Source organism: Haemorhous mexicanus, chromosome Z (genome assembly GCF_027477595.1).
Source record: "Haemorhous mexicanus isolate bHaeMex1 chromosome Z, bHaeMex1.pri, whole genome shotgun sequence".
NCBI lineage: Eukaryota > Metazoa > Chordata > Aves > Passeriformes > Fringillidae > Haemorhous > Haemorhous mexicanus.
This window is the reverse complement of record NC_082381.1, coordinates 42,919,313-42,946,472: the sequence shown is the minus strand read 5'-3', so window position 1 is coordinate 42,946,472 and position 27,160 is coordinate 42,919,313. Positions and strand designations below refer to the sequence as shown.

Here is a 27,160-nt window from a genome sequence, read left to right as displayed (position 1 = left end):
TAACAGTCTAATGACTGCACCCTCCTTTCTCTTACTGCGCACATTAGCATCCAAAAGGAGTTTTTTCCTCTCTCAGAGCAGTGAGTCTCTAGTACCACAGCCACAATAACCTCTTGACGGTAAGAAAGGTAATGTAATATAATGCTGCAAAGCAGTTAAGGAGTCTGCTGGGTCAGCAGACAGCAAGATCCCAGGGACATGGATAAATACCATAAATTTGGCAAATGAAATCAAAGCAACTGCTTCAGTGAATGACATTTAAGAACAAGCACGTCATCAGCAACACCACATCAAATTGCAATGTAATTCAGTACTTGGCAGACTTCTTTTAATCCTTACCATTCCAGCTGCCCCACTCTACAGGTGAAGAACATATCAGAAAATGCAGGACTGTTTCAAATACCATCCTCAAAAATCTCTTTCAAAATGCAAATGCTATACATTCATAAACATTGTCATGACTTCCAATTAATGAATTTCTGTGTAAATAATAACTAAGCTACTTGCTCTAAACAGCTGCAATTTAAGATAGGTGTCCTCAGTTAAGATCTCAATGCACAGGCAATTTAAAAATACGCTTCTTAAGGAAACAAGATATAATTTTTACAGTTCAAGCATAAAAAAAAGAAATCCCGTTCGTGTTCTTGAGGAACAGGAATTAACCCACGCACACTAAAAAATACCGAATGCCCTAATGTATATGCTTGCTAAATCAGTGTTTCCTTAAACAGCTGTTCTTTCGACTAATTTAAGGGGAATACAGATACTTAAAGACGTCATTTTACTCCACGGATGGGAGAACGTTCAGTGCTTCAGAAACACTTGCTAGCGTCTTGCACATTAACCTGCCTGTCTCGAAGACAGCACATAGCAATTCAGTCCTGGAAAGTCCGGTAATTTTAAGGTTCCAGTTCTGCCTTTTGCCAAACCAGATAAAGCAGCTTTAAAACATGAGGCAATTACGTCCCTTGCCCAGCTCTCGTCCACCTCGCGGGCCGCCCACGTAGAAGGAGCTCGGGCTCCCCGTCGGCCCAGGCCACACGGCCTCCTTCACCCTCTACCTGTACGGAGGGCGGCCTGGCGCCGCCGGGACATCGCCCCTTCCCCTCCCCGGCTGACGAGCCGCGGGCACCAGGCGGCGCCGGCGAGGCCCCGCCCCGCGCGCGCCGCCGCTCCCCGCACCGGTACCTGCGGCCCCGCCGCCTCCGCCGCGGCTCCCGCGGGGGCTGCCCCGCCTCAACCTCGGGGCCGCCGCGGCCGCCCCGGGCCGGGCCCGACCCGACCCTTCCGCCAGCGCTTCCGGGAGCGCGGCCCCCCGCCCTCCGGGCCGGTGACGTAACTGCCCGCTGTCCGGTGACGTCACACCACGCCCGGAGCGAGGCGTTCTTTGTCTGCGCCGGCCGCGGCCGCGAGCCCAACGCGCCTGCGCGCCAGGGTGACGGCGCAGCCTCCCCCCACCCCGGTCCGGCCTCGTTTTAGTTTCGGTTTCACAGGATCGGGGAGCGGACATAGCTGGGAGAGATCTCCGAGATCCTGCGGGCCAGCCTGGGGCCGCTCTTCATCTTGTCAACCAGACCGTGCCACCGAGTGTCACGTCCTTTCCTTAAACATCTTCCGCGACGGCGACTCCAGCGCCTCCGCGGGCAGCCCGTTCCAGTGTCTGACCACCCGCTGAAAAAATCCTTCCTCATGTCCAGCCCGAGGCCTTGAGCTTGAGGGCACGTCCTCTGGATTTGTCGATTAAGGAGTCCGATCCTCATCTGGCTCTAAATCCCTTTCGAGAGTCACTGGAGAAAGAGGATCTGCCTTCTGCTGACGATGCCACACGGGTACGGGCTCGGGCTGCAGCCCTGATCAGCAAAGGCAGCAAACGGTGCCTCACAGAACTGATTTACTTGAGCTGTTCCCCTCAAATAAGGTATTACCGCCTTACTTTTCACCTTTCCAACCTCCCTGCACTTTCTACCTCAGCGTAATTAAAGTTTTTCCCAACTCTGATCCAGGAAAACAAAAAAAAAATCTGCTGTAGGTATAAAGAACTAACGTTCTAAATGAGATGACTCACTAGGCACGAAAGTGGTTGAAAATTGGTAAATGACATCCTTATAGCTGCCAGAGGTGAAATGAAAAAGGCGTAAAGCTGCTCAATAAACATAGAATGAACTGGGACTAAGAGTGTGTGGGCATGTAGATGTGACAACAATACACACCATGAAGAATCAATCTGACCTGTCCTAATTGTACAAGAAAATTTTCCAGTTTTGAAATTGGAGGGGACAAAAGAAATTCCTCCTGATATTCCCATTTTTCTGTACTGCCCCTCACACTCTCCCCATAAGTGATGAATGTAGTCCTATATAATACATCATATACAAATAAATGTGATGGGTCCTTCAAATACCTGAATTTGTCAATCACTTTTTTGTTCAGCTGTATGTGCATTTTGTAGGCTTATGCTATTGCACCATCCAAAGAGGAACACAAAATGATAAGATTTACTTTAGGATTAGAACTTTAAAATACATCCCTTCTTGTGAAAACATCTTTTTAATGAGTTGACAGGCCTCTATATTACAGATTGAGTACCTGATGTCCATGACAATGTCATTAAGACAGGCAAATGAGAGTAAGTTCATAGAAGCACAAAATTATTAGGGTTAGACAGGACCTCTGGAGATCATCCTATCCAATTCCCCTGTCAAGGCAGGGTCACCTCGAGCAGGTGACACAAAATGTGTGTGGAAGATGTACCAACTACAGCTGGGAAATTTCAAGTTTAGAAAAAGTAAATTAAATTATGTAGCTATGTATTTCAGTCATAGGTATCAAAAAGAAAAAAAATCTTTAAATACTGTGAAAGTAAAATAAATGAAAATAAGCTAAAAAAGAGAAAAGCAAGTATAATTACCAACCCCTTAGTACTAGTAAAAAAAATTTCCAGAGGACTTTTTCCCTGGAAATTTCCCTTAAAAAAATTCCACAGTGATTTTTTTTTTTTTTTTTTTTTTTTTTTTTGGTCATTACTACTAGGTTGCCAATTTGGTTTTTAACTGCATGGAATAGGTAACTTGATGAGATCTGTGAAAAGAGATGTTGCAAGAGTAGTTAAGGGTTGCATCTTTGGACTTTCTTTTCAAGATGAGTCAGCATTCTTTAACAAAAGCACACCACCAGTGAAACAGCCACCCAAGGGACAAAAAAGTATTTTAAAAGCTAAATAAACTTGGTATGATTGAAAGTCTCTGCAGATGATATACTTGCAGAGTATATAGAGATATATCTCTAACCCTAGTAGAAATCCACTGCTTGAGCATTAAAGTTATATACTAAGGAATACCAGTTCCTTCTTACAAGTATCTTTCTCTAAATGATGTGCTCAATAGAGACTCATTCACTTCTTTTATTTAATATGTATACTTTAAAGCAAAAATCAAAGAAATTGCAAAAACGAAAAAACAGTGCCCTGACTCACACACTGAGGTTTAAAAGCTCCCACCACCAAAGCAACAATTTTTTTTTTAAATAAATCTCAATTCTATTCACTTTACTACACAAAGTAAAATGGGAAATGTATTTTATACTTATGCTATATTAGATTTCTCTGTAATACAAGAAGCACTGTTTTTGGTGCTACAAAATTAGACAAGTTCTCAGTACTACCAATAATGCTCTCAACAATGACACATCCCTCTTAATGCAGTGAGTCCACACATGAAAAATCGTACACTTTGGTTTCCTGCTGATGTCACTGAACATGAATTCAAGATTCTCATGTGCCAAGTCAACAAAATCAAGTAATTGGGGTGGAAGCCTGGGAATTGTTTTCATTAAGATTGCAACATTCCTTTAGCATGTGTGGTGTGGAACTTTTCTCATGCTGTTGTCCAGAAAATTACATCTGGGCTTGTGGAGAAACTACTGTAAAATATATGTGGATTGCCAGTCAAATACCAGCCTTTATACTTCTTCTAAAATGCAAAAACCAGTTCTGCGCGATCAGGCAAGAAGTAGTAAATTATTTTGCTGAAATATGCCTATTGATTAATCAAAGGTATGTCAAACTATTTTAAATGCATTGCTTTTCATAAAGTTTCTAGAATGAATATAAAAATGTCCAACAATTAAGAAATTTGTAGATAAATCAATTAAATCCAGCATTTAGTATCATTTAAATTATATTCATACCAAAATGAACAAGTGGTATCTCTCAATAATAGCAGAATACATCAGAACCTGATTTTCAAAGTAATTCACAGTGGAAACTGTGACCAAAACTAACCCAAGAATGTAGGCATATATGAATACAAGCAAGGAGTGAGGGGGGGATTGCAACTGTACCCCAGCACAGGCTACTTGTTGGAAGCATTATTTATGATTTAAAAAAAGTCTATCCATATACAGAAACTCTTTGAAAAAAAAACCCAACAAACCCCAATCACTGGGCATCCAGAGGGCAGTGGCCAAAAGCTCAGAGTCCCAATGGACATCAGTGACTAGTTGTGTCCCATGGGGATCTGTATTGGGACAGTGTTATTCAAAACTTTTGTTAGTGAAACAATGAAAGGATTGAGTGCACCCTCATCAGATTTGTAGATGACACCAAGCTGAGTGATGTGGTTGACACTCCTGAAGGACAGGATGCCATGCAGAAGGACCTGGAGAAGAGGACAGTTCATTTTTTTCCAAACAAGTGGTTATTTTAATCAAGAAATCAACTAGAATTTCCTAGAAAATCCATGTCAGACAGCTTCACATATTCTTATAGAAAAATCAAAGCCCTTACCAAATAAACCTGACACCTGAGGGAAAACATGTCTCTTAAACAGACCCAACAAAACCACATTCTTTCTGCTTTTTATACTAGTTCTATTTAACTAAAATTTACAGTAGGAAGTTCTTTCTCAATTGGTTCAGAAACAACCCTAAGGAGAAAGATTGTTTTCTTCCACAATCTCTAAATATGTAAAAAAATAACATTTGGCCCAATTCCTCTATTAATATGGAGGCAGGTAGTGTGCCAAAAAGCTACTCCTCTGAAATTTATACCAAGCGAGCTGCCACAGCCCTTCCTACTCCCTTGCCCCCAAACCAGTGAAGCACCTAACAAACAGATTTTCCAACAAGATTTAAGCTAGTTTTAATTGCCTTGATATGAAATAAAACTAAGGAAAGACAACCAGTGTAACACAAGAAATGGTCTTCCATATAACGACTCTCAAAAGAAAACTGGTTAGGTTGGTGCACTAGGATGACTCTGAAATTAAATTTCCCCCACTCATTCCTTCCAGTGAAGAGTACACAAGGCCCAAAAAACAAAGCAGTGAATACTGTTGAATACAGCTAACAAGATAATCAAGTGGAAACTTAAAATAATGTTAGGCATGCATGTTTGATCAGTATCTGTAGGATGAACCAGTACGCAAATCTAGGGTAGTACCTAAAAATAAAATTAAACTAAAAACCTAAACCACACAAAAAAAACCCCCAAAAAAACCCCTCCAAAATAAAACACCCCAACAAGAAACAAAATACACATAGACTAAAAACAAAAAAGAAAAAAACAAACCCCCCCAAAAAATCCCAAACAAAAAACCCTCAACAAAAAACACCCCAAAAAAACCCCAAACAAACAAACAAACAAACCTAAAACCCCTACAAAACAAAACAAAGAAACAAAAAATTGCCTATAAAACTAGAGGAAGGAGAGTGAGAGAGGAAAAGAAAAAAGATAGTAAGGCAGTAGATCACTAAAAGAAGCCCATTCTGAAAACAACTCCAGCTCTAGTATAAGCTGGAACAACTATAAAATTAACTTGTTCCATAGTTTCAAAGCACAATGACTAGTGCACTTATTAAGGCAGTGCCACACAGCTGCATTTCACTTCCCAAGAAAAACGATTTAGAATTTGACAAATACCCCCCCTTTCCAGACATGTCAAGCCAAGAAGTTAGTTTACTATGAGGTGTCATACTTGCATACAATGTAACACACATGTTGAACTGAACTTAATCAGTTTCCAGTATTTACAGACCATAAATCTTAAAGTAAAACCATCTACAGCCAGTCTCAAAAGCAGCTCATTGTCAAAACTACTCCTTTTTGTATGCCACAATTACAGTAGTGATCCAAGTATCATTGAACATTTAATACACAGCACTCTACTGACACCCAAGTGAACTGATCTGCAAATATGCCAAAAAAGGGTTAGGGAAATGCATGCACATGACTAGACAGGTTGCTATTTTGAAGATGCACCACCAAACAATAAGTCCTAATACATAAAAGCTTCAATTCCCAATTCAAAAGCAGAAAAACATGGCTACTGTGAACCTCCCCCCCCACCCAAAAAAGCTTTGAACACTTAGCTAGGCTCTAAGCTCTAAAGTCAGAAGAGACAAGACATCCTACCTTATTTAGAAATTGGCAAAGCCACTGCTGTTATTTATTAACTGAGGGTGTCAATATGACAAAGGAATACATGCAAAAATAAAAATACAATACTAAAGACAAATTTCTCATTAACTGTCTGAAAGATTGGAGAAAAATATATATCTTCCTATGATAGAGACAGTTCGAAAAGTAACTGCAAACTGACTGCTCTATCTGCAAAACAATACATCTTTGTGTAGTAAAAACAATATATAAAAACCCTGCAATGCATATTCATCTTGTGAATGAAACATTCACATAAATCTCACCTTGTCACTGTCATCAGTACAAATGTGATCTTGATGGATTGAGTGGCATTGAAACGCTGTACCAATACTACCTGGAAAACAAGGAGGGAAGGGAGAAAAAAAATAACTAAAATGATAACCCAATTTCTATGAACACTAAAAATAAAGATGAATTTAGCAAACTTTCTTTTCTCTAAGATTTAGTTGCCGAACAGCTAGGTTTGATAACAAAACAAACGTCAGAGAGACATTTTACAAGTGTGCCAATGTCTTCACATATTTTTTTTTTTACAAAATTTAAACAATAAAATTATAGCTAGCTCATCAACCCAAAACAAACAAATGCACTAAAGTACATATGCATGTATAAAAATAAGGAGAAGCTACACAATTCAAATTTATATACTGCACTACAGAACATTTTTAGCACCCTGGGTAACAACAAACCAGCAGCCTCATTCCAGCAATACATTAAGAATAACAGAGGAAAATTCCAAGGTTAAAGTTTTAATTGTGTCCAGTTTTCTTGTAATGGAATTTCTGCCTGCTTAATGTTTCTATACAAGTTTCTTTAAGCCTAGGAACAAAAGGGACAGTACACCCCTACAAAGGCTAACCCCAGTCCTGAGAATTCTGTTCAAAGAATATATGAAAATATTTTATAAAGCTTCTTTCTGACTTATCACTTCAGAAAAAAAACATTATTTTGCCATAGGAGTCGTACTGGCTTCAACAGTAGTAATGCATGATCATACTGTGTATTTTTTGTAGGAAGGGAAGGCAAAGAAGAAATCACTACACAGCTGAAGTTGCAAGGTGAAAAGGGAAAAAAAAGAACCCGTTTCAAACTGTTTGAAATATGCAGTGCTCCCCTCGCACTTGATTTAGACTTATGCAAACCACAGGTGTTTCACTACAAGCACTCCACATGTTTTCTTGAACTGGAATCAGTTCAAGCTCAAAAGCAAGCTACAAAACTCAGGAGAACACAGTGTTAACGGTAAAGCTTGATATCTTTCTGACCATTACACCAGAGGCAGAATTGATGTAAAATACAACCTTTTGAATTGGTCTAAAATAAGAAAATAGGCAACAAAAAAATAGATAAATTCAGCCAAATTATAACAAATACGTATAAACTTGTTTCAGGCATCTACACATGTGGATAATGAAAAGAATTTCAAGAGGTTAAATTCCTAAGACTTACTCCCTAACAAATTAAAATTCATAAATATGGACCTTGCATTCCAGGCTATATTATATACTTTATAGATAGGTTTTTCACAAACCATGATCACATGCACCATCACAATGATAAGCTGACTTTGATCTAGCTATAACAGATACCAGCAGTAGCAATATAGCTCCAGTAGAAGAGGTTCCAGTTAGTTAATGCAACATAAGACACCTGGGCAGCTCATCAGTTTTTATGATGCTATACCTTCAATTCTAACAATATCCACATTACAAAAAAAAAAATTCTAGCTTGGGTTTTATCGACATGTTTCAGTCAAACTCAACTGTTCTGCAGTTAGCAGAGAACCTGCTAACCAACCAATCTGTTCTGCAGTTTGCAGAGAATATGCCAATGTTTTCCTTTAAATTCTTTTTTTTTTTCTTAACAGGATTATTCATGGCCTTTATGATATATTTGTTTCATTTGCAATCAACTAATACCCTACAGTACAATAACAAGATATGAGACACAATCCCTAACTGCAAGAAGTGAAGGCATTACACACATCCTGGCTGCTTTGCACCAGTGAGCTGGCTGACCTCACCAGCAGCCTCAACAAAAGCTGCCTTTGGAAAAGGGTTTACATCAAAGGCAGCATTGATAATACAGTCCCTTGAATGGGCCAGCAGAGGTAACAGATCTGAAGACACTGACACAGTAGACTATCAGCTGAAGGCTCTTTTTCATGACAGTGCAATCTGGAATGCTGAGTTCAACAATGGTCAGAAAAGTCCAGTAGGACTTCTCTGATCTTAGAAATATTTTTTATATTTATACACATAAAATATAAAAGCAGTTTTTAATAACTGAGTAATGTTTTTAAAGCATTTTCTTTCTGACAGATTGCACTGAGACAAACCTGAAGATAGGTTAATCACATTTCACCTACCTGCAAGGAAGATCAGAGTCAGAATCTCAAAAGATGACCTCAGCAGCTCTCTAGTCTGTGTCAAAGATTTTTCAATTGTTGTTTAACCGTTAAAGATGCCCGAGGACTGAAAGGAACAAAAGCCAATTTGCATTGCATAGAATGCAGGAAGTAGATAAAAACTCTGTTAAACTACCTTCATATCCCCAAATTTACAGGAATTTGAAACCAACTGAAGACCAACTGCACTCCAGGGCTAGCATATGCTAGGGCTACTACAATCAAAGCTTTGACTGAATAATTATCTCTGCAAAGCTGACTGAGAGCTGGAAAAATGCCATCAAGACTCCTACATAAGGAGCAGAATGCGGGCCACTGCCCACAGCACCTTCACCAAATATACTTCCTCGCTACTGTGTTCAGGAGATGCAACTGTGAGGTCTAATGCCCATCATTTTCTCAAGCCTAATCCCAGTCTGAATTTCCTCTCTCCCACAATCCAAAATTTTCTATGCTGTGCAAGTAACAGGGCACTTTTTAACAGTCAGTTGGTTTTCTGAGACTCACAGCTTCTAATACCTGCGTGACAATAGAGTAGCCTCAATTTATGCTGAGACAGCACCAAAACACAGCAGGAATACGTGCAACATCAGATCAGGCATCCCTTCACCATTACCAATATCAGACAGGGTAGAGAATAATGCCCTTCAATTGATGCACTATATATATATATATATATATATATATATATATATATATATATATAACCTCTTTAAACACAGTTAAATTCTTTTGCATACCCTTCTTCAAATAAAATGAGATACCCAGTTTAGTACTATGACTTGCACTCCAGGGAAAATCCATTATTTTGGAACAGGGAAGAAGGAAAGAGTGCTGTGCTCCCCCGCTACCACAAGAAAGGGGCTGTTTTTCTTCTAAACCCTGGCATTAAACTGAACAGCAAAAAGAGTCTTCAGAATTTCATGGATTCTGTCTAACTTCTGCATTGTAATAAAGAGAATCAGTATCAGGTTTGAAAGGCCTGCACCATGCTGGTCAATTTAAACCATCCAAACACACACAATGCTGGTCCACGGGAAAAAGAGTTCTGAATGACATTGATTAATACATTCACTGACTCCAGTTTCATTAGGAAATTGTTTGTGTATAACACCTGTACTATTAAATCTACTTTATCTGGAGTGAAACTGTGCAATCTTACTAACTTGCATGAATCACACAAATTCTGGGCTGTGTTTGATTTGCAGAATAAAGTTTGGAAAGTAGGAAATGCATGGAAATAAAGTCTGAATTGGATCAAGCTTAGATTCTTAATTAACTTATCTCTTTAAAAAACCTGTGAGTTGAATGGAGTATATATACGTATCTGGTGAGATACAGCCATGGATGGCTAGTCTACTTGAAAAGATACAAAGAAGGGCGGTTAAATCTGTGATCTAGGAGCCTCAACTTTCAACTAAATAATGCAAACCACTCCTGCAGATGATTATAATGTGCTAGTCAACAATGTTCCTCTACCTGTGGCACATTATTTAGATTTTAGATGCACCTTCTAATTCAAGAACCTTTCAAACTGCAACGAAGAAGTTACTCAATGGGTAAACAGAATACTTTGCTGTAACAACAGAAAAGTTAGAGGTGAGTTCAAAAAAGATACAGCTACTCAGGTTGGTCAAGTAAGAACAAGGCTGCAAATTAAGTATATTATACTACTTTTAAACTTTTTTACCTATGCATGCAAGTCTGACCACAAAGAAGAAACATGATACATTGTACGCTAACTGCATACAATTCATACTAGGATAGCCATTCTTCCCTTCTTCCTTCCACTCCTTTTTTTATAAACTCCAATAAATTGAAATTCCCATGGATCTGCATCCACTTTAACTTAGTTTGTTGAAAGAACTTATTACACTCTAGGAAGAGCTAATATTTTTCAGTTGCATGGTATGGGACACAACACTGATAATTTAAAGCAACTCCTCAGTATGAAGTATACCTGGCTAAGGCATTGTGATAAAACTCTGGAACACATTCTAGCCAGGAAGCAGCCTAAAGCCATTAAAGCAGAAAAAAAAAGGTAAAATGCCTCCTAAACTTCTCTCCTTCCTCTCTTCCTGCTTCCTCCACTTGTCAAGAAATCCATGCTCTTGTCAAACTGCAACCAGCATAGGTTTGCTGGTGTTTTCTGAGTTCTGGTGTCCCCTTCCATACCCTGGCCCAGTCAACCTTACTGGTTTCCCCACCACAATGCTCAGCCAAGGAGTGCTGTCCTCAATTCCACAAACCCAGTGAAAACTTAGGTATCTAGTAATCAATCATCAGGAAGCATGGTAACACTCTGCAAGAAAAGCTCTCTCAGCTTTTCCTTTTTCTGCAGCTATCAGAGAAACACACAGCATGCTTACTAACAGCAAGAAAATGCGATGAAAATGACACAACTGAGAGTTCAAAACAAAATCTGGGCCTACATTAATTGCATTTAAATTAAGTGTATCCAGTCAAACTTCTGACTGTATGACACCTCCAAGACCCTTTTGGAAAAAAGGAGAGGAACCTAAAGGGTTCTTTGTATTTTAAAACCTTGAAGTTTGACAGATTTTAACAATACCAGAGCTTAGAAAAAAGAACAGACAAATTTACTTTAGTACAGCAAAAAGCCTGAATATGAGGCAGGCCTCAGCTTCATAAAAAAACCTCATCTAAAAATCAGAACTGAAGATCTTTTTAGCTGAAGTTTCTGCTGAGTCTCTACAAGACTGCATAAACACTTTTACTTCAAGGAACATCTAATTTAAATTTACAGGTACAAACTGGACAGCTTACTCCAGGAACTGTCCACAAAATGGCCCTTATAGCAGCCATCTGAATATAACCCCATCTACATACTGTTTACCTTAGTGTTGAAAATTTTATATTTCGAAGTAGATATCAGTAGCTTGAATTATTAGGATGCAAACTGAACTTTATCTGAACTATAAGGCTATGTTGTGTAAGTTGAAGAGGTATTATAGTAAAACCTGGTGCTAAAAATCTGAACATTATTAATAATTAGTAAAGACAAACCTAGCAACTTAAATATTATTTTTAAATAAATACTTAGAGTACATGACCCTAGATTGTGGTTTATGAACTGTAACAACCATATTTCAACATGGACTATAAAACCAACAGAAACTCCCACCAAAACCAACCTAAGACGGTGTGAAGAAGACCACATGGCAACTACTTGATAACAAATGATGAACTGATGAAGAGCAAGACCCCAGACCTTAACATTGCTATTTGTCCAGACTGTCACATGAGAGATGCCCAATAAACCTACGTAATGGAGATGAGAACATTGTGTCCAAAATTTCTTTAACACTATGCTTGCAAACACACTTATAATAATGGCCCCCTCACCTCTTACAAGGAGGTACTGTGGCCTAGCAGTTGCCTCCTTCCTCCTCCACAAACTTTAGCCGCTACATGTGTTTTTAGTGAAGAATAAAAACAACTACACTTCAGATGGCCTGGTAACCCACAGAGTCAACCATACGGTTTCATCCCCTCCACAGCAGTCCGGGACAAGGAAAGAGGCCACTGCTTTGGCAGCCACCCAGCTTCATCTTGCCAGGTCCAAATTCTGAAAATATTTGCATATTTTTAAGCTAAACACATACCTGCAAAAAAAAAAGTGAGTCACTTTCACATGATGAAGTGTCTGAAGGATTCAAATCATCAGTAACTTGCTTTCCTACATACCCTACAGCTCAAGTCGGCTATCAAGTACATCAAAAGATTTTTTTCCTGAACTAACAATGCAGCATTACCAAATAACCAAAGACTCAATAACCATGAAGTATTCTCAAATTTGTGGTTTCATATCTTTACAGTGCACATACAAAAACAAGGAATGTTTTCCATAGATTTATTGACAGCAGTTGCTTTGCTCTGGGGATCATTTTTTCCTGCTTATTCAAGGAGCTGTTCAGCAAGAAATAATCTGGTGAAAAAATCTACAGCATCAATGAACCTTCAGGAAATCAGCTAAATGCAGAAATACTACTATACCCATAAACACAGTAGCAATATTTTACTGGTGCTCTTAACACTCAAAATGTCAAGACATGAACTGTATCTGAAGAGACTACACAGCCAAGCATCAACAAAATGTTAGCAGGGTGTTAAGTTTGGTTCCCATTAGAAGGTCACAATCGGAGAGAAAGAACTATATAAACAAGTACGGTAAAAGTACTATTTGTGTCAGATAAGCTATTTAGACCATTCCTTCTCTGTTACCTTTGTATCCTCCTATTTCCGATGAACTGAGTTCATAAAAATCACACTGTTTCCAGCTGCCTCACGTGAGTGTTAAACATGGAGGAAGACTGACAATAAATCAGGACCAGGAAATCATTTAAGAACTTTGCAACCAAAAAACCTGCATCAGATAACAGTTCAAGTGCACTGAGAAAATTCACTGCTCATTCATTAGGGTACAAGCTAATTTCAAAGAGTCATAGATCCATTTGGATTTTAAGGAACCTTTAAATACCATCTAGTCTAGCTATCATTAGACCAGGTTGCTCAAAACACTGTTCAACCTGCCTTTAATATTTTCTGTGATGGAATTTCTACAACTTCTCCACAACATCCACATGAGGGCAACCAGCTCCAGTGTTTCTTCACCCTCATTGTTAAAATTTTCTTCCTCCTATCCTCCTTATATTCCTAAATCTATCCTCTTTGCATTTAAAACCACAAAGAGCACAGAGCTGGATGCAGTACTATAGACAGGGGTCTCAACAGAGTGCACTAGAAGGAGCAGAATCACCTCTCTTGACCTGCTGGCCATGCTTCTCCTCCCACAGCTAAGGACATGGTTCTAAACCGTGAGTTCTAAACACACACTGCTGGCTCAGGTGAATGTTCATCCCCCAGTACACCCACAGTCTTTCTTTGCAGGGCTGCATTCAGTCAATTCATTCACCAGCCTCCATGGAAATGGGAGATTGCACTGACCCAGGAGCAGGACCTTACACTTGGCCTTGTTAAACCCCATGAGCATCACATGGCTCAATGCCATCTAGTAATGTATGGCATCCCTTTCAACAAGCCTATCAACTGCACCACTCAGCATGGTGTCATCCACAAACTTGCTAAGGCTCTGCTCAATTATTTATGCCATTGATTAAAGTATCAAAATGTATCTGACCCAGTAGAGACTCCTAAGAGACACCAGTCATTACTGGTTTTCACATGGATCCTGAAGTGTTGACTGTAGCTCTGGGACATGGCCAGCCAGCCTACGTCTTATCCATCACACAGTATATTCATCAGATCCTACTTCTTCCAATTCAGCAACAACATTGTGTGGGACCATGTTGAAGGCTTTGCAGAAGTCCAGGGAGATATCTATACCTCTTCCCTGGTCTACGGACGCAGGACTCCATCACAGAAGGATGTGAGATTAGTCAGGCATGATTTGCCTTGGGTGAAGCCCTGCTGTCTCTCTCCAGGCACCTCCATGTCTTCCTTATGATTTGAAATAGCTACCAGTAGGATCTGTTCTATGATCTTGCTGGGCACAGAGGTGAGGTTGACTGGTCAGTAATTTCCAGGACTCTTCTTTTTACCCTTTTAAAAAAGGTGTGTCCAAAAGAAAGCCAAAAGTGACTATGGGATTATTGATTTTAGGTACATGAATCTCAACCATCTCAACTGCTCTAAGAACATACAGAAATAACATCTAATATATAAGCCAACCTTTGTGTGGGGAAGGGAACCATTTTCCAAAAACTGACTTAGTCCCACAATCAGTGTATGTTTCTTAAGGGGCAATCTACCTGTACACTCTGCAGATAATTCCATGCTGCTGCAGACATGATGTACAGATTCAGAAGAGATTACTCCCATGGACCTGCTATCAGGTACTTGAACCAAGCGAACAACACAATCACCAGTTCCTCCGCCTCTAAGCTCTCATTCTCTTTAGATCTTCCCTCATGACAAAATCATTCTGAGGTGATTTTCTGAAAAACTGACATAAACTTAAGTTGCAGCTTGAAACATATGACCTCTGCAGCTAAAGCACAAAAACACACTTCCTCTTAACTGCTGTACTACAGGACTCTTACAATACCCACCTAAGACAGAATACTTGAGACACAAAGCTTGATGCTTTAAGACACAGAGATTAAAGACAAGCAATGTTTTATTTTCCATTACTGTGTACAGTAAGATTCACAGCTCCTACACTGGAGTAATCTCTCCAGGGACATAACAAAAATAATTAATAGTTTATTAACAAGCTAAAAGGAAACTCCCTTTCTGCATTAAAATCCTGCAAGAGAAGGACACTATTGCTAAGAAACTCTGAACAACATCTCCAATTTGCAGTGCCTGGTCCCTGTGGCTGCTTTGCTTAGTAGCTAGTCACAGTTTCCTGGCTGTTCCCTGAAGGCTGTTTCATTGGGATTGCTTCTGTGCAAGCGTAGTCTAGTGAAGGATGCTGACAGCCTTCAATGCATATTTACTGCCATTCCAGAGAGAACAGTAACATTCATTTATAGACAAAGAGTGTAGTGAAACTCACCACAGAAAACAGTACAGAAGGGCCAAAATATAGCAGTGCCTTTTCATAAGGAGCCTCTCCTCAAGGAAGTTCAGTATCTACTTAAAGAAGAAAACTTTTTGCCTGTTCTTGTCATCTTTCAAAAGGAGGCTAACAGCAGTACCGTAAGCCCAAAAGGCATCCACACAGTTACTATAAAGCATATGCAAACAGCTAGAAAGTAGAGAAAACAGGTATTTCAATAACTCAAGGCTGACTTTTACTGAAAGTAAATCAACTGTAGAACAAAGAATAAAACTGGGAAGCCACAAAGCATTAAAAAAAAAGATAAAATCTTTTAATCTTGTCCTGGAATTCAGTTTTCATCAACCACTGTGTGGGAGCTGAAGCAAGAAATGCAAATACCAAACACAACTACATTAAAGGCCTGGTATGAGCATAAAAGATCACACAGATATCCTCTACACTGTTCTATTTCCATCTTTATAGGAATTTGAATTACTGGTTTTGAAGATTCAGTTGTCTTGAATTTCTAAGCCTCCTGAATCTAAGTTATTTTTCAAAAGCTACCTGAAATGTCAAGCCATGTGCTCTTCTCTCTTTGTAACTACATTATTAAACTGATTTTCTTTAAATTAATCTTCTCTTGAGAATTTCATTTAGTCTCTAAAAAATAAAAAAATGCTTATACAAACTTTCTGGATGCAATGAATAAAGGGCTTTCTACAGCTTACGTTTATCGTTACCAATATAAACCAGCCATCATTACCACAAAAAAACTAAACAGGCATCAAAGCACAATATTAACTGTAAACCTTAGCTTGTTGCCCCCTGTTTCTTTATGGTTTCACTTAAGAAATCTAGCATTAATTTGAACAAAGGCTGTGGCAGTTGTTTGTTTGGGCTTTTCAGTTTTGATCAGGTTTTTCTAATAAGAGCCTTAAAGCTCTCATCCAACCTAGCCTGGAGAAGCTGGGAGAGGCATTTTACCACTGAATGCTTCAGTGGTAAAAATATTGTTGGTACCAATTCCTGTAGTCTTTGACATATATAGAAAAGAGCAATCAAGTCCAATGTCAATGAAATCCCAGAAACAAAGTTTTAAATGCACCTCAATTATTTATTATTTTGTCTTTTATTTTCACTGTATATTGAATCTAACCATAAAGCGAAGGTAATAAAGAGGCATTTCTTACTTAGGAACTGACTTTGCAAATATCTGTTTGAAGCATAATTAATTCTGAAAGCATGGTTAAAGGTCCATGATCAAGCATCATCTAGGAAATTGTTTCAAACGAGAGAGAGCCCAGGCTCCCTCCAAAGACAGCTTATTTAATGAAATGTGAAAACCTCAACACAATCAAAACTGGTCCAAGAGAGAATCCAGAGAAGTGAGAGTTAAATAGTGCTCTGTTACTGTGTACATGCTCTCCACATCCCTCACCTCCCTGCAGCCCATTAAGTGCTTACAACTGCAACTTACATTAATAATCAGTATGGAATTACTTGCCCCAACAAAATGAAAAAGTTAATTTACATTTGACAGGCCATGAAATAACTTTCTCTCTTCCTGTCTTTCTTGGTTTTGTTCCAATTAGTTAGCATTTGTCCCAGTCTTGATTCAAAGAAAGCCATGTTAACAATCAACATTTTATGTTTTTTCTCACATGTGCAGAGTATAAGGCCATCAGCAGCCTAAGACACCACACCAACTTCTCAAAAAAATCATAGAAAATATTTAGTAATATTTCTTCCCCCTGAATAAACCAAGCTATGACAAAAACATAGAAGTTACTTTGGAGGAAAAGAACAGAAGGTCAACAGAACTCCTCTTTTAACACAGTGCTGCTTGTAGTAAATTATAATAGAGATTTCAATCTCAACTTGGTTTATCACAAGTAGCAGTCTCATTGTCATCAATACGAAAAAGCTTCTGAGAAAATAAGAAGAAAATTTGGTATTTACATATCCTTAAATGACAAATGTTTCTCTGAAAAAGCAGATTTTAAGTCTTTGGAGTAACATTCAGTAAGTAAATTACATTAAGCTCTACAGAATAACAATTTTGCTAATTCTGTCATGGGGAATTCTTTGCAACTCCTTTTTTTGTACTCTGGCTTTTAAAACCAAGATGCACTAACACTTACTATGTCCAATCTTGGTATTCCTTTCCCAAGATGCCTAGGCATCTATACAGCTCCCAGTCCCTGTCATCACCTATATCCCACTTGCCCTTGTCCACATCCTATGCTAATTTTCAAAACCTTTTTCTTCTGCACTGCCTATCCTGAGGAAGGATATCAACTCGTATATAATCCCAAGTTTTAGTTCTGGTGCAAATGTGAGACAGTTATTACAAGCATAACCAACAGGTAAAACTACAAGTAATTGAGCCAGCAATCAGGTATGCAGAAAGCATCAAGTTTCTTGCTTTCAGTTTCCAGCCTTTCAGAAATCTGGTTTCTTTTTTGATGATTTTGAATTTTAAAGGTTAATTTAAAAGGACATCCATAAGGAGAGTAAATCAGAACACTGGCACAGTGTTCAGTGAACAGGAGATCAAGCCTGTGCCAAGTCTGAAATCTGAAAAGCAGGTAACTAGAAAATTTTCAATGAAGAAGTATTCTGACAAACTTACATTTAAAACCTTTGCTCCCTGTCCTGTCACTACAAGCCTTGGCAGTAAATCTCTGTTCGTATTTCAAACCTCCTTTTGAAAGGTCACAGTAAGGTCTTCCCAGAGGACTTCTCTCCTCCAGACTGAACAACCCCAACTCTCAGGCTCTCCTCCAAGGAGAGGTGCTTCAGCCCCCTGACCATTTTTGTGGCTGACCTCTGGAGCCATTTCAGTGGGTTGACACCTTTTGTGTACGGAGGAACCCAGAACTGGGTGGAGTATTCTCTCTGGGGTTTCATAAGAGAAGAGGGGAAAAATCACTTCAGAATACAGTTAACTTCTTAAGGCAAAACGCATTTCTCTCTGTCCTGGACCCTGGAGATTGCAGAATGTATCTTCTAAAGTCGTCCCGAATTTAACACAGGAAAAATTCTTTCGTTTCTCCAGCAATACCAGCAGACAGAAAAACTCTTCTGAAAACAACCATATGTCCTAGGATAGAGGTGAAAACCTTCCAGGGTTAAATATGCTTATTTTTCAGTGTAAGAAGAACACCCACACTCCCCTATTGAGTATTTTCACCAAATAAGGCAACTTTTCAGTATGGTTGGATCAGTCATTATTATTAGTCATTATTGCACAATGTTGTCTTTTCTCTTTTAAAAACAAAGAAATTGGTCTATCTACATTCCACAGGCTACTAGGTCTCAGCAAGATCATTAAATGTTAATGTAAGCACTCTTCTGGTACATATTCAACACTCAAATTAGAAACCTGTCAGCCATGGAATGAGTTAAATTTGGAAGTAGGAGCAAATGTTTACATTCATTTTACCTTTGTTAGACATTAATAACTCTAGTAAAGAAACTCCTGGAAGCTTTGATACTTCAGAACAAATGGACCATCTTGTTGCAGTACGGGTCAATAGCAATTCCCTCTGGAGAGAGCAGAGAAGATAACACTTCATTTCTCCTCTTGGCACAGCCAAACAACAACAACAACAAAAAAAGCTCACAACAAACAATGGTAATGGGACCCTGGATTGGCAGGTTGCATGTGGATGGTGTTGACAAGTGAAAAGTGACAGATCCATCCCCCATACATTTGCCCTAGTCTCAGTCCTCTACTTTTCATAACTAATTTAAACTCCATTCAGTTTTCCACTTCTGATAATCCTTGCATTTTCTAAAACTCAAAGGTTCTCAACAGAAAAGAATCTTTTCTTCTTGGAAAGAGCATTTAACAAAATTAGCTCCAACTAACATGCTATTCTGAAATCACTGCAGGTAATATCCATCACAAAGGTAATTTACTTGTCTATTATCTAGTCAAGCAACACAAGCTGGATTGCACCCATCCATCTGTGTTAAATATTTGGAATCAAATGGTCTAATGTAGCCAACATCAAAACTAACAGATCAGTAATACCAGCAGTAAAGGTTAGCTCCCTTTGGCTCTATAAAATATGCAGCATACAGGCAGTTTCTCATTAATTCACAGCATACAGAATACACATACAGAAAGATTCTTCTACCTGGAAGTAGAAGAGATAGCCACACAGACCCATTTTTTGGACAATACATTCTACTTGTCAGTATTTTAAAATATAAGATTACTGAGAAGTTCTCAGAAGAGCATTTCTATTCCAAACCCCTTCATAACAATGGGCAAAAAACGCAGAAAAATGAAATGCCATAGTAATACACTAAGAAAAATCATGATGGGCCTATATAAAAATTGTATGCACAACCTTGATTACAATCTCTGATCCAAGGGAGTCTTTGAATATCGGAAACCAGCAGATAAAAACACATAAATTTAAATTAAGATACTGAATTTAAACTCAATCAGAGCTATTTTTAATTGTACTAGAAATTCAAACCTCAATTGTCTAGAACAAAAACCAAAAAGTAATAAAATACTTCAAAGAACGAAATTAGTCCTGAACTTTTAGGATCAGTCAAGTCTCTGAAGGAAGTTCTTGGCCAATCAAATGAAGTTAGAGATGTTTAGGGTTTTCTTTCAGAAGTTGATGCATTTTGTTCCTCTTCCCTTCCTCTTCCTAACAAACTCTTGAAAAGAGTTTAATAGCTTGCTCATTCAAAGTTAGGAAATTAATTACAAATTATAGGAGAAAACAATCTAATATTTACGTATCTGAAAAAGAAGGCAAAGTGCAAGTGAATACTAAATCACTAGTTCTCCAAAAACTACCTATCAAGAAAAAAATGCTTACATTTGCATCTCCCTCAAATAATTTTGTTTCCATTTTTCTGATTTCTCAAAGACACTTTATTTTCAGCATACCAACAAAACACATCTGCCCTTCAAGACTGTTTTAGCAAGCTTGTTGTCTAAATTTAATTTATGTTTCTATTTAATAGAAGCCCATCATCAATTAAGGAATAAAAATTAATCTTATCAAGGAAAACTAAATAAACCATACCATTCTTCAAAAGCCTAAAACATGGAACATAAGAAGCCAATATAATGTGCAGTTATATAAATTCCTTAAATGTGCCTGTAAGTTACCTTCTTTCCTTACAAAATTTAGCAAGTAAGACTTCAAATGTTATGTTCAATAGGAAATATACTTATTGACTACTAAGATTCAAGTTTTCTCTATATGAATGCTCCAAGTTAAACTGAAAACCATGAATCAAAGAAATATCCTAATTGGCAATTTAAATTAATTTAAACCAACCTAACTCAGTTTCCCTGTGAAGGCATTTTTGTGGTGGCCTATGGGTTTTGCTTCAGGCTTTTTTCCTCCCATGTTAAAGGTAAAGAGAAAGCATGCACAACCTTTATGAATTCAAAAGCAGCAAGATGTAAGGCATACTAGCATACACATATGCCAAGTAAAAACAACAACAAAGTAAGGAACATCATATTTTGACCTACAACAGCATTTGTTTTCAAGGTATGAAGCTGCAAAACCTAAGCAGATTGTTTCTCTGAAATGTAAAGTAAATTGCTAATTTATTACCGGGTTTGGGTAGTTGCTGGAAGCACTACTACAGATAAACAAAAGACCTTGAATGGAACAATTATGAAACCACAATATAAATTGTTTTAAAATAACTACAGGATGATTATAAAAATAGTTCTGTAAAAATGTTTGAACTGTTAACTATATTAGATATTTAACCCATAGATGCTCGACATTTGAGATGCCTTCCAATTACCAGCCTCCTCTCGTACAGCCTGTCAATCCAACAGTATGTCAATCCAACATTCATGGCCAGGCACCACACACATGCTGAGCCTTTCTTTGCTACTTCACAACTTCTATAGTCAACAGCAAAAGCAGCCTGAGTCATACACAATGAGGAGAGAGATCCATGACCAAGAATGTGTACAGAAAATCCAGGATCTTGCAGCTAGCTTCCCTGATCAGTCTCCAACAGACCTGCTTAGTGACACCTGACACAAAAGTAGAAATACTCCTCTGTATGCATCCATAGTCTTCTCAGACATCCTTTAACTCCATGCTCAGAAGTCACTAACTGACCAAGAGGGGCGTTACCTGAAAAGCTGGCGTAACACTACCAAGCTCAATTGTGAATGGGACATCTGGAGTGACTTAGACCAAAGTTGCCACAATGCAACTCTCTGCCATGAGCAGAAGTACATCCCCTCACACCCCCACTATAAACAGAGGGGTAGCATGAAAAAAATAACTTAAACTACTGCTCATTTTTCAAGCATCAAAAGCATGATGGATATAAGAAATTATTTCTTTCTATCCTAAGGATTGCATATACTTTAAGTCTATAACCTGGAGAAACTGAGTAACAAAGGTTTCCCAATGCAGAACTGTCCTTTGACATAACTGAAACAGTCTTGTCACTTCACTGTACTTAGGAAAAATAAAGGAACAGAAAATCAAGAAGTCACAAATGCTCTATTCACAAAAACAAACAATGCACAGTTTGCTTGTGAATCCTTCCCAGTGCTGTTCCACCTGGCGTTACAGAGTAACTAAACCCCGGTAAAACCAGGGGTAGCATGGTTTGTACTGATAGGCTTATCAGACATTAGGCTAAAAGCAAAGTGCTACCACACAAATAAACTAAAATCCTAAATGAACCAGAGGGAGCTCATGTTTTTCTTTCTTTCAATCTGTGTGTGTGTAACTATACCTGCCCGTTTGAAAGTTTGTAAAATCTTTGAGATGCCTTAACATAGTGGGACAGAAATTTTAACTTTATTACTTTAACATCAGCTTTAAAAGGCCAAGGCAACACACATAAACATGAACATAATTTAAAAAGAAGTCATATACCTACTTCATTTCAAAAGCAATCCTAGGCTAAAGATAAAAATTATCTATGAGACTGAGGCAATTTTTTCCGGCAAAATATGCTTTTGTCAATATAAACTGCCTCAGAGCTGTAACCTTGGTTTCCTAAACACACCAGTAAACTTATTCTAGCTAAATGTCATACAGCACCCCCACAACTCACTAGAAAACAAAGTATTGTTTCTAGTCCTATTCCAGCTTTCTCTCCACAGCCTCCACAACATAGGCCACTTTTGAGTACAAAAGGTTCACCTGCACTTCTCCAAAACAGTAGAAGCTAGCAAACAAGACTAGAACTTGATGCAGAGCTGCCTACCATTATACGGTAAACATCTGCTGAACAGAACAAGCTTCTCTCAAGAACACCTTCTTGCTAAGTAATTCACAAATAGAGACCTCCTTTTAATCACCTGCTCGAATCACTGCATCACTGCACAATGTCTGCAGCAAGAAGAACTGAAAAGAATGAAGAACAATGAGAAATGTGCACGCACTCAGATGGCAGGAGATGCAGCCCAGGGAAGCTAAGCTATGCTCGTCTCACTGGGAATAGGAATCAGAGAGAGAATCAGAACACTCACAGGCAAAGTGAAGTTGCTGAAGTCACAGCTCTGTTTCTCTTGCTCCAACAAATTGTGTGTGTGCATGGTCTGTTTCTGTGTTTGTGTATTTACAGGGAAGCATTAAAATGTATTCAAATGGGTGTTTAAAAAAACCCAATACATTCTCGATATAAGCTTTACTGTTAGTTAACAGTAAACATTTAAGTTCAGTTTTAACACTGTGTACATATAATGGAAACAAATTAGATCACATTATTAATTAGCCAGTGATTTGTATACAAACAGAATATAGCTGCAGGAACTATAAACACTAGCCAAATCCACAAAACCTCTACTACTCAGCGTCTTTCAAATCAAAATGAAATTATGTTTTTAAATTAAAAAGGAACAAAGAAACCAAACAGTAGCATTTACTTGGACTCTGGCCAGGAATGCCAAATTCTATTGCCTGCAGTATGTTTTCACTGCAAAGTGATAAATCCTGCCACAGAAGAGGTTATAGTCTAAGCATCAATCTCTAATAAAACCCTAACAAGAGGAACAGCCTTTAACACATTTCATAAAACTGTTAATTCTTTTTTGAGATTTGAAGTTAGTCATCAAACTCTCTTCCTCTTTCTCTCTTTTCTTGAACAATCATAAAAAAACCAAAAACAAAACAAAAAGCAGAACCACCGAAGATTTTGACAGGGAGGTACCAGTGTTTGCAACAGGCAGAAGACAGTCAGTGTGAATGGATATTATGCTTTCCACTTCCTTGCACAGCAGCATCAGTCAAGGCAATGCATCAATTTTACCAGCCAAGTTACTTTCAAATTCACATTATCTCCAACTAGGAGGGGACACTCACAGATAAGTGAAGAACTGGGGAGTAGCAATAGAAAGAATAAAGGACCCTGAGTGACAAGAAAAAGAGGCACTTAAGCAGCAACACTACAGGCTGAAGGGGCCCCTGTCTGAAGTGTACATGTAACACATGCAGTCTGAAAACACACAGGAGGAGGAGGAATAAGAGCTCTGCATTCAGTCACCACACAACGTGACAGGAATAACTGAGCAGTGGCAGGAATGACAGAGCTGTGATGGACAAAAAGATGCTATTCAGGAAATGCAGAAAGGGAAGATGAAGGTAAAGGGTGCCTTTATGCAGAAGACCAGTTTGGATTTATGAAGCTCTTTTAGTAGACAACAGGTGGGTGAAGGTTTGTGGATCCACACCAGAAAAGATGTCAGGAAATGTGGCACATGACAAAAGACTTTTTTACAGACCTCCCACATAGACAGAGCAACCTAAACAACTTGAGGATTGCTTCTGATCACAACCTTGGTTCTTGTGAATTACGTTAATCTCCTTAACAAAACAACAGAGCAGGTGGGGACATACATAGAATAGAACAGAACAGAACAGAATTTCCATAAATAGTATCTCCTTAAAATAGGTACTATACAAGCTAACCTGGGCTGGTGTACAGCTAAGCACATCCGCAATTCACTAGCTGGGAAGTACCAATTAAGGATACAAAAATCACTGGCAGCCTCAGTGGTAATGAGCATGACATAGGGGAATTCTAAACCCTGGGGGCAGAGAGGAAGTTGAGCAACAGAGTACAGACCATGGACTTTTGGAAAGCAAATTTGGGGACTGGTAGGTATGATCCTACTGAAAGCTGCAATGATGGTAAAGGATCATGAGAAAGCAAGCAGGTCAAAGGACATTCTCCAAGCACAGGAACAGCCCAGCCCAATTATGTGAAGTACACATAACAGAAGACCAGTTCAGCCAAAGAACTCATGGTGGAACTCCACTGCTAAAAGGCAGTGTACAGGAGGTGAAAGCAAGGTTAGGCTACATTTACATACATTGTCTGGGCATGTAGGAATGGCATTAGGAAAGGCAAAGCTCATCAGCAATAAGACCTGAAAGCATCAGAGGGATACACAAAGACTTTCTACTGCTCCATGAACAGTAAAAGGCTGACCTCTGAAAACACAGGATAGTTACTGAATGAAGTAGATGATTTAGTGAACCCAGGAACAGATAAGAGAGAGGTACACAATGTCTTCTTTGCCTTTGTTTTTTACCTGCAAAGTACTCCTGTTCTTATAGACACGGTTAAAGGAGGTTCAAAGAATGGCCATCAGTTGAGGATGATTTAGTCAAAAATTGCATAACAGAACTTGATCCATACAAATCCATGGGATAAGACCTGCTGAACCCAATGGTACTGAGAGATGGGTAAGGCCGTGACAAGGCCCTCTCTCTCACACACATCTAAAGTCATGTAAAAAAGCATGGAGTCTGGGGAGGCCCCTAATGACTGAGAAAAAGCAAATGTTACACCACTCTGGGGGAGTAGGCCAAAAGATCACTGGGGAACTGCAGAGTGGTCAGATTCACCTTGATCCCTGAGGAAATCATGAAACAAGTGAGTTCTCTGAGCATTTTTCAACATACAACTGGAAGCTGACTGTGAACAGTCAGGATTTGCTTCTGTAGTCCTCACTCCATCACTAGTCAACAGGCTAAAGTTAATATGGAATCTCATGCATATCAGTACCTGCAGCTGAAAGCAATTAAATAACCAACATTTGGGGGGACGAGAGAGGAGAATGAACAGGAGTCAAAAGTACCCACCTCTAATTGGAAACCTTCTCTTAAGAGCTGGCTATGGAATTATTAATCCAGATAATAAAACTTACATTCACTTTGACTACCTTTTTTAAGCAAACAGATAAAACAACAATGAAATAAATGAGATAGATTTCCAGAAAAACTAGTTTTAGAGAAACAAGTTAATCACATTTTTTACAGTAAGAACAACAGGAAAATCTCCACTGGAAGCTCACAAAAGTCTCAAGTTTTTAGGACGGAAACTGCTATTTTAAATGCCAAACTGTCAGTATTATTGCAAGCCAATCTTTGCTACTGAAATCCACCAACATACAAACCCCAAGACACCTTCTTAAACAGAAAGAATGGGCTTTCTTTTTCAAAAAGAGGAATATTTCCAGGTGTCCCTGAAATTTACTATTTCTGGCAGTTGTAGGTAGCTCTAAAGAACTCAGCTAGAACTGAGATGCCCTCAGCATCAGCATCCTCCCAATTTTCAAAGAACAGCATGATAGCACTCCTTGTGTTCTGACACAGACCACCCCTCAGAAGAGGCTTGCATTCTACAAATGCAAGCTGCTCCCTCATTACAATATTATTGTCCAGAAACATTCACTAAAAGCTTTTGAGCAATTTTCAGCCTCACACAGATCCTCTCTCATTCTTCATCTACATTGTTCTGCTTGTGTTTCATACCCGGCTTAAAATTACTTACTGAAAACCCAGGCTCATGTAACAGAACCTGTTGTACAATATCCTTTCTTAAGTCTCTTCCCTCCTCATACCAAGGCCTCTTTGAGGCTTTACTCTGAGAAAGGAAAAACTGAGAATGAATGAAAACAACCATCTTTTCTCAAAAATACTGTGAGCACATGGTTACTTATTTTTCATTTGTTTGTTGGGGTTTCTTTGCCCCCACTGTTCAAAGGTTGACTGTAAATGTGAGAGGGGAAGAAATAAAAAAGACCAGAAAAAGTGCAGAGGCTATGTAGTAAAAGTAAAGTTTGGTACTTTGTCTCTCTCACACAGACTTCATGGGACAATGAAGCACACACAAAGATGATTTTTCTAGTAACTCTGACATGTAAAGAGATCTCCTCGTATACTCAAGAGCTAGCAAGAAAACCCTGTAACCCTGTGTAGGGCAAGAGAAAACTATACTGTGATAACCCAGGGTAGCTTACCTCCCCGATCAAGCATGCAGTCGGGAACACATACTGTTATTAGAGTAGGCTGGGACAGTTTGCTTCTCAGCATTCCCAGACCAAGTACAGAGCCTCAAGCATGTTTTATTTCCTCACAGTAACCCACTATAGCTCACCCACCCCATCCGCACATACCCTTGCACTGCTTCACATGATGGAGGCCAGCTGCAGATCTTAGAATCCAGACAAAAGCATATTCACATCTTGGATCAAGACCCTCAAGATCTGAAGCCAACTTTGCAATTTTTTTTGTTGTCAATCAGTAGGTGTAGTTCATAAATAGACAGTGATGATTAAGCAATTGCATTGTGAACATTATATGCTTGGCTAGTGTCTGTTTCAGGGAAAAGGGAAGGCAATCCCAAGAAGAATGGCCTGTCTGGATGACAGCCACCAGCAGTAAGGTCAGGACTGAGCAGTAACTGGGGGAGAGGTAATTCCAGCAGTGGACCACCAACTCAGTGACCACCTACTGCAAAAGACCCCGGAGCCAGA

The 27,160-nt window shown here is 38.9% G+C and overlaps 1 protein-coding gene across 3 annotated transcripts in view; it reads right to left on the bottom strand.

The window, feature by feature from the left end:
- RNF38 (ring finger protein 38) overlaps window positions 1-27,160 on the bottom strand; it is a 105,347-nt gene that overhangs the window by 42,652 nt on the left and 35,535 nt on the right. For 2 of the 3 annotated variants that reach the window (XM_059836656.1, XM_059836657.1), the window contains exon 2: window positions 6,700-6,770. In XM_059836656.1, coding sequence (XP_059692639.1) covers window positions 6,700-6,770 — 71 coding nt within the window. Of the gene's footprint in view, window positions 1-1,188; window positions 1,332-6,699; window positions 6,771-27,160 lie in introns of those variants that run through there. The other variant, XM_059836658.1, reaches the window with a different exon arrangement.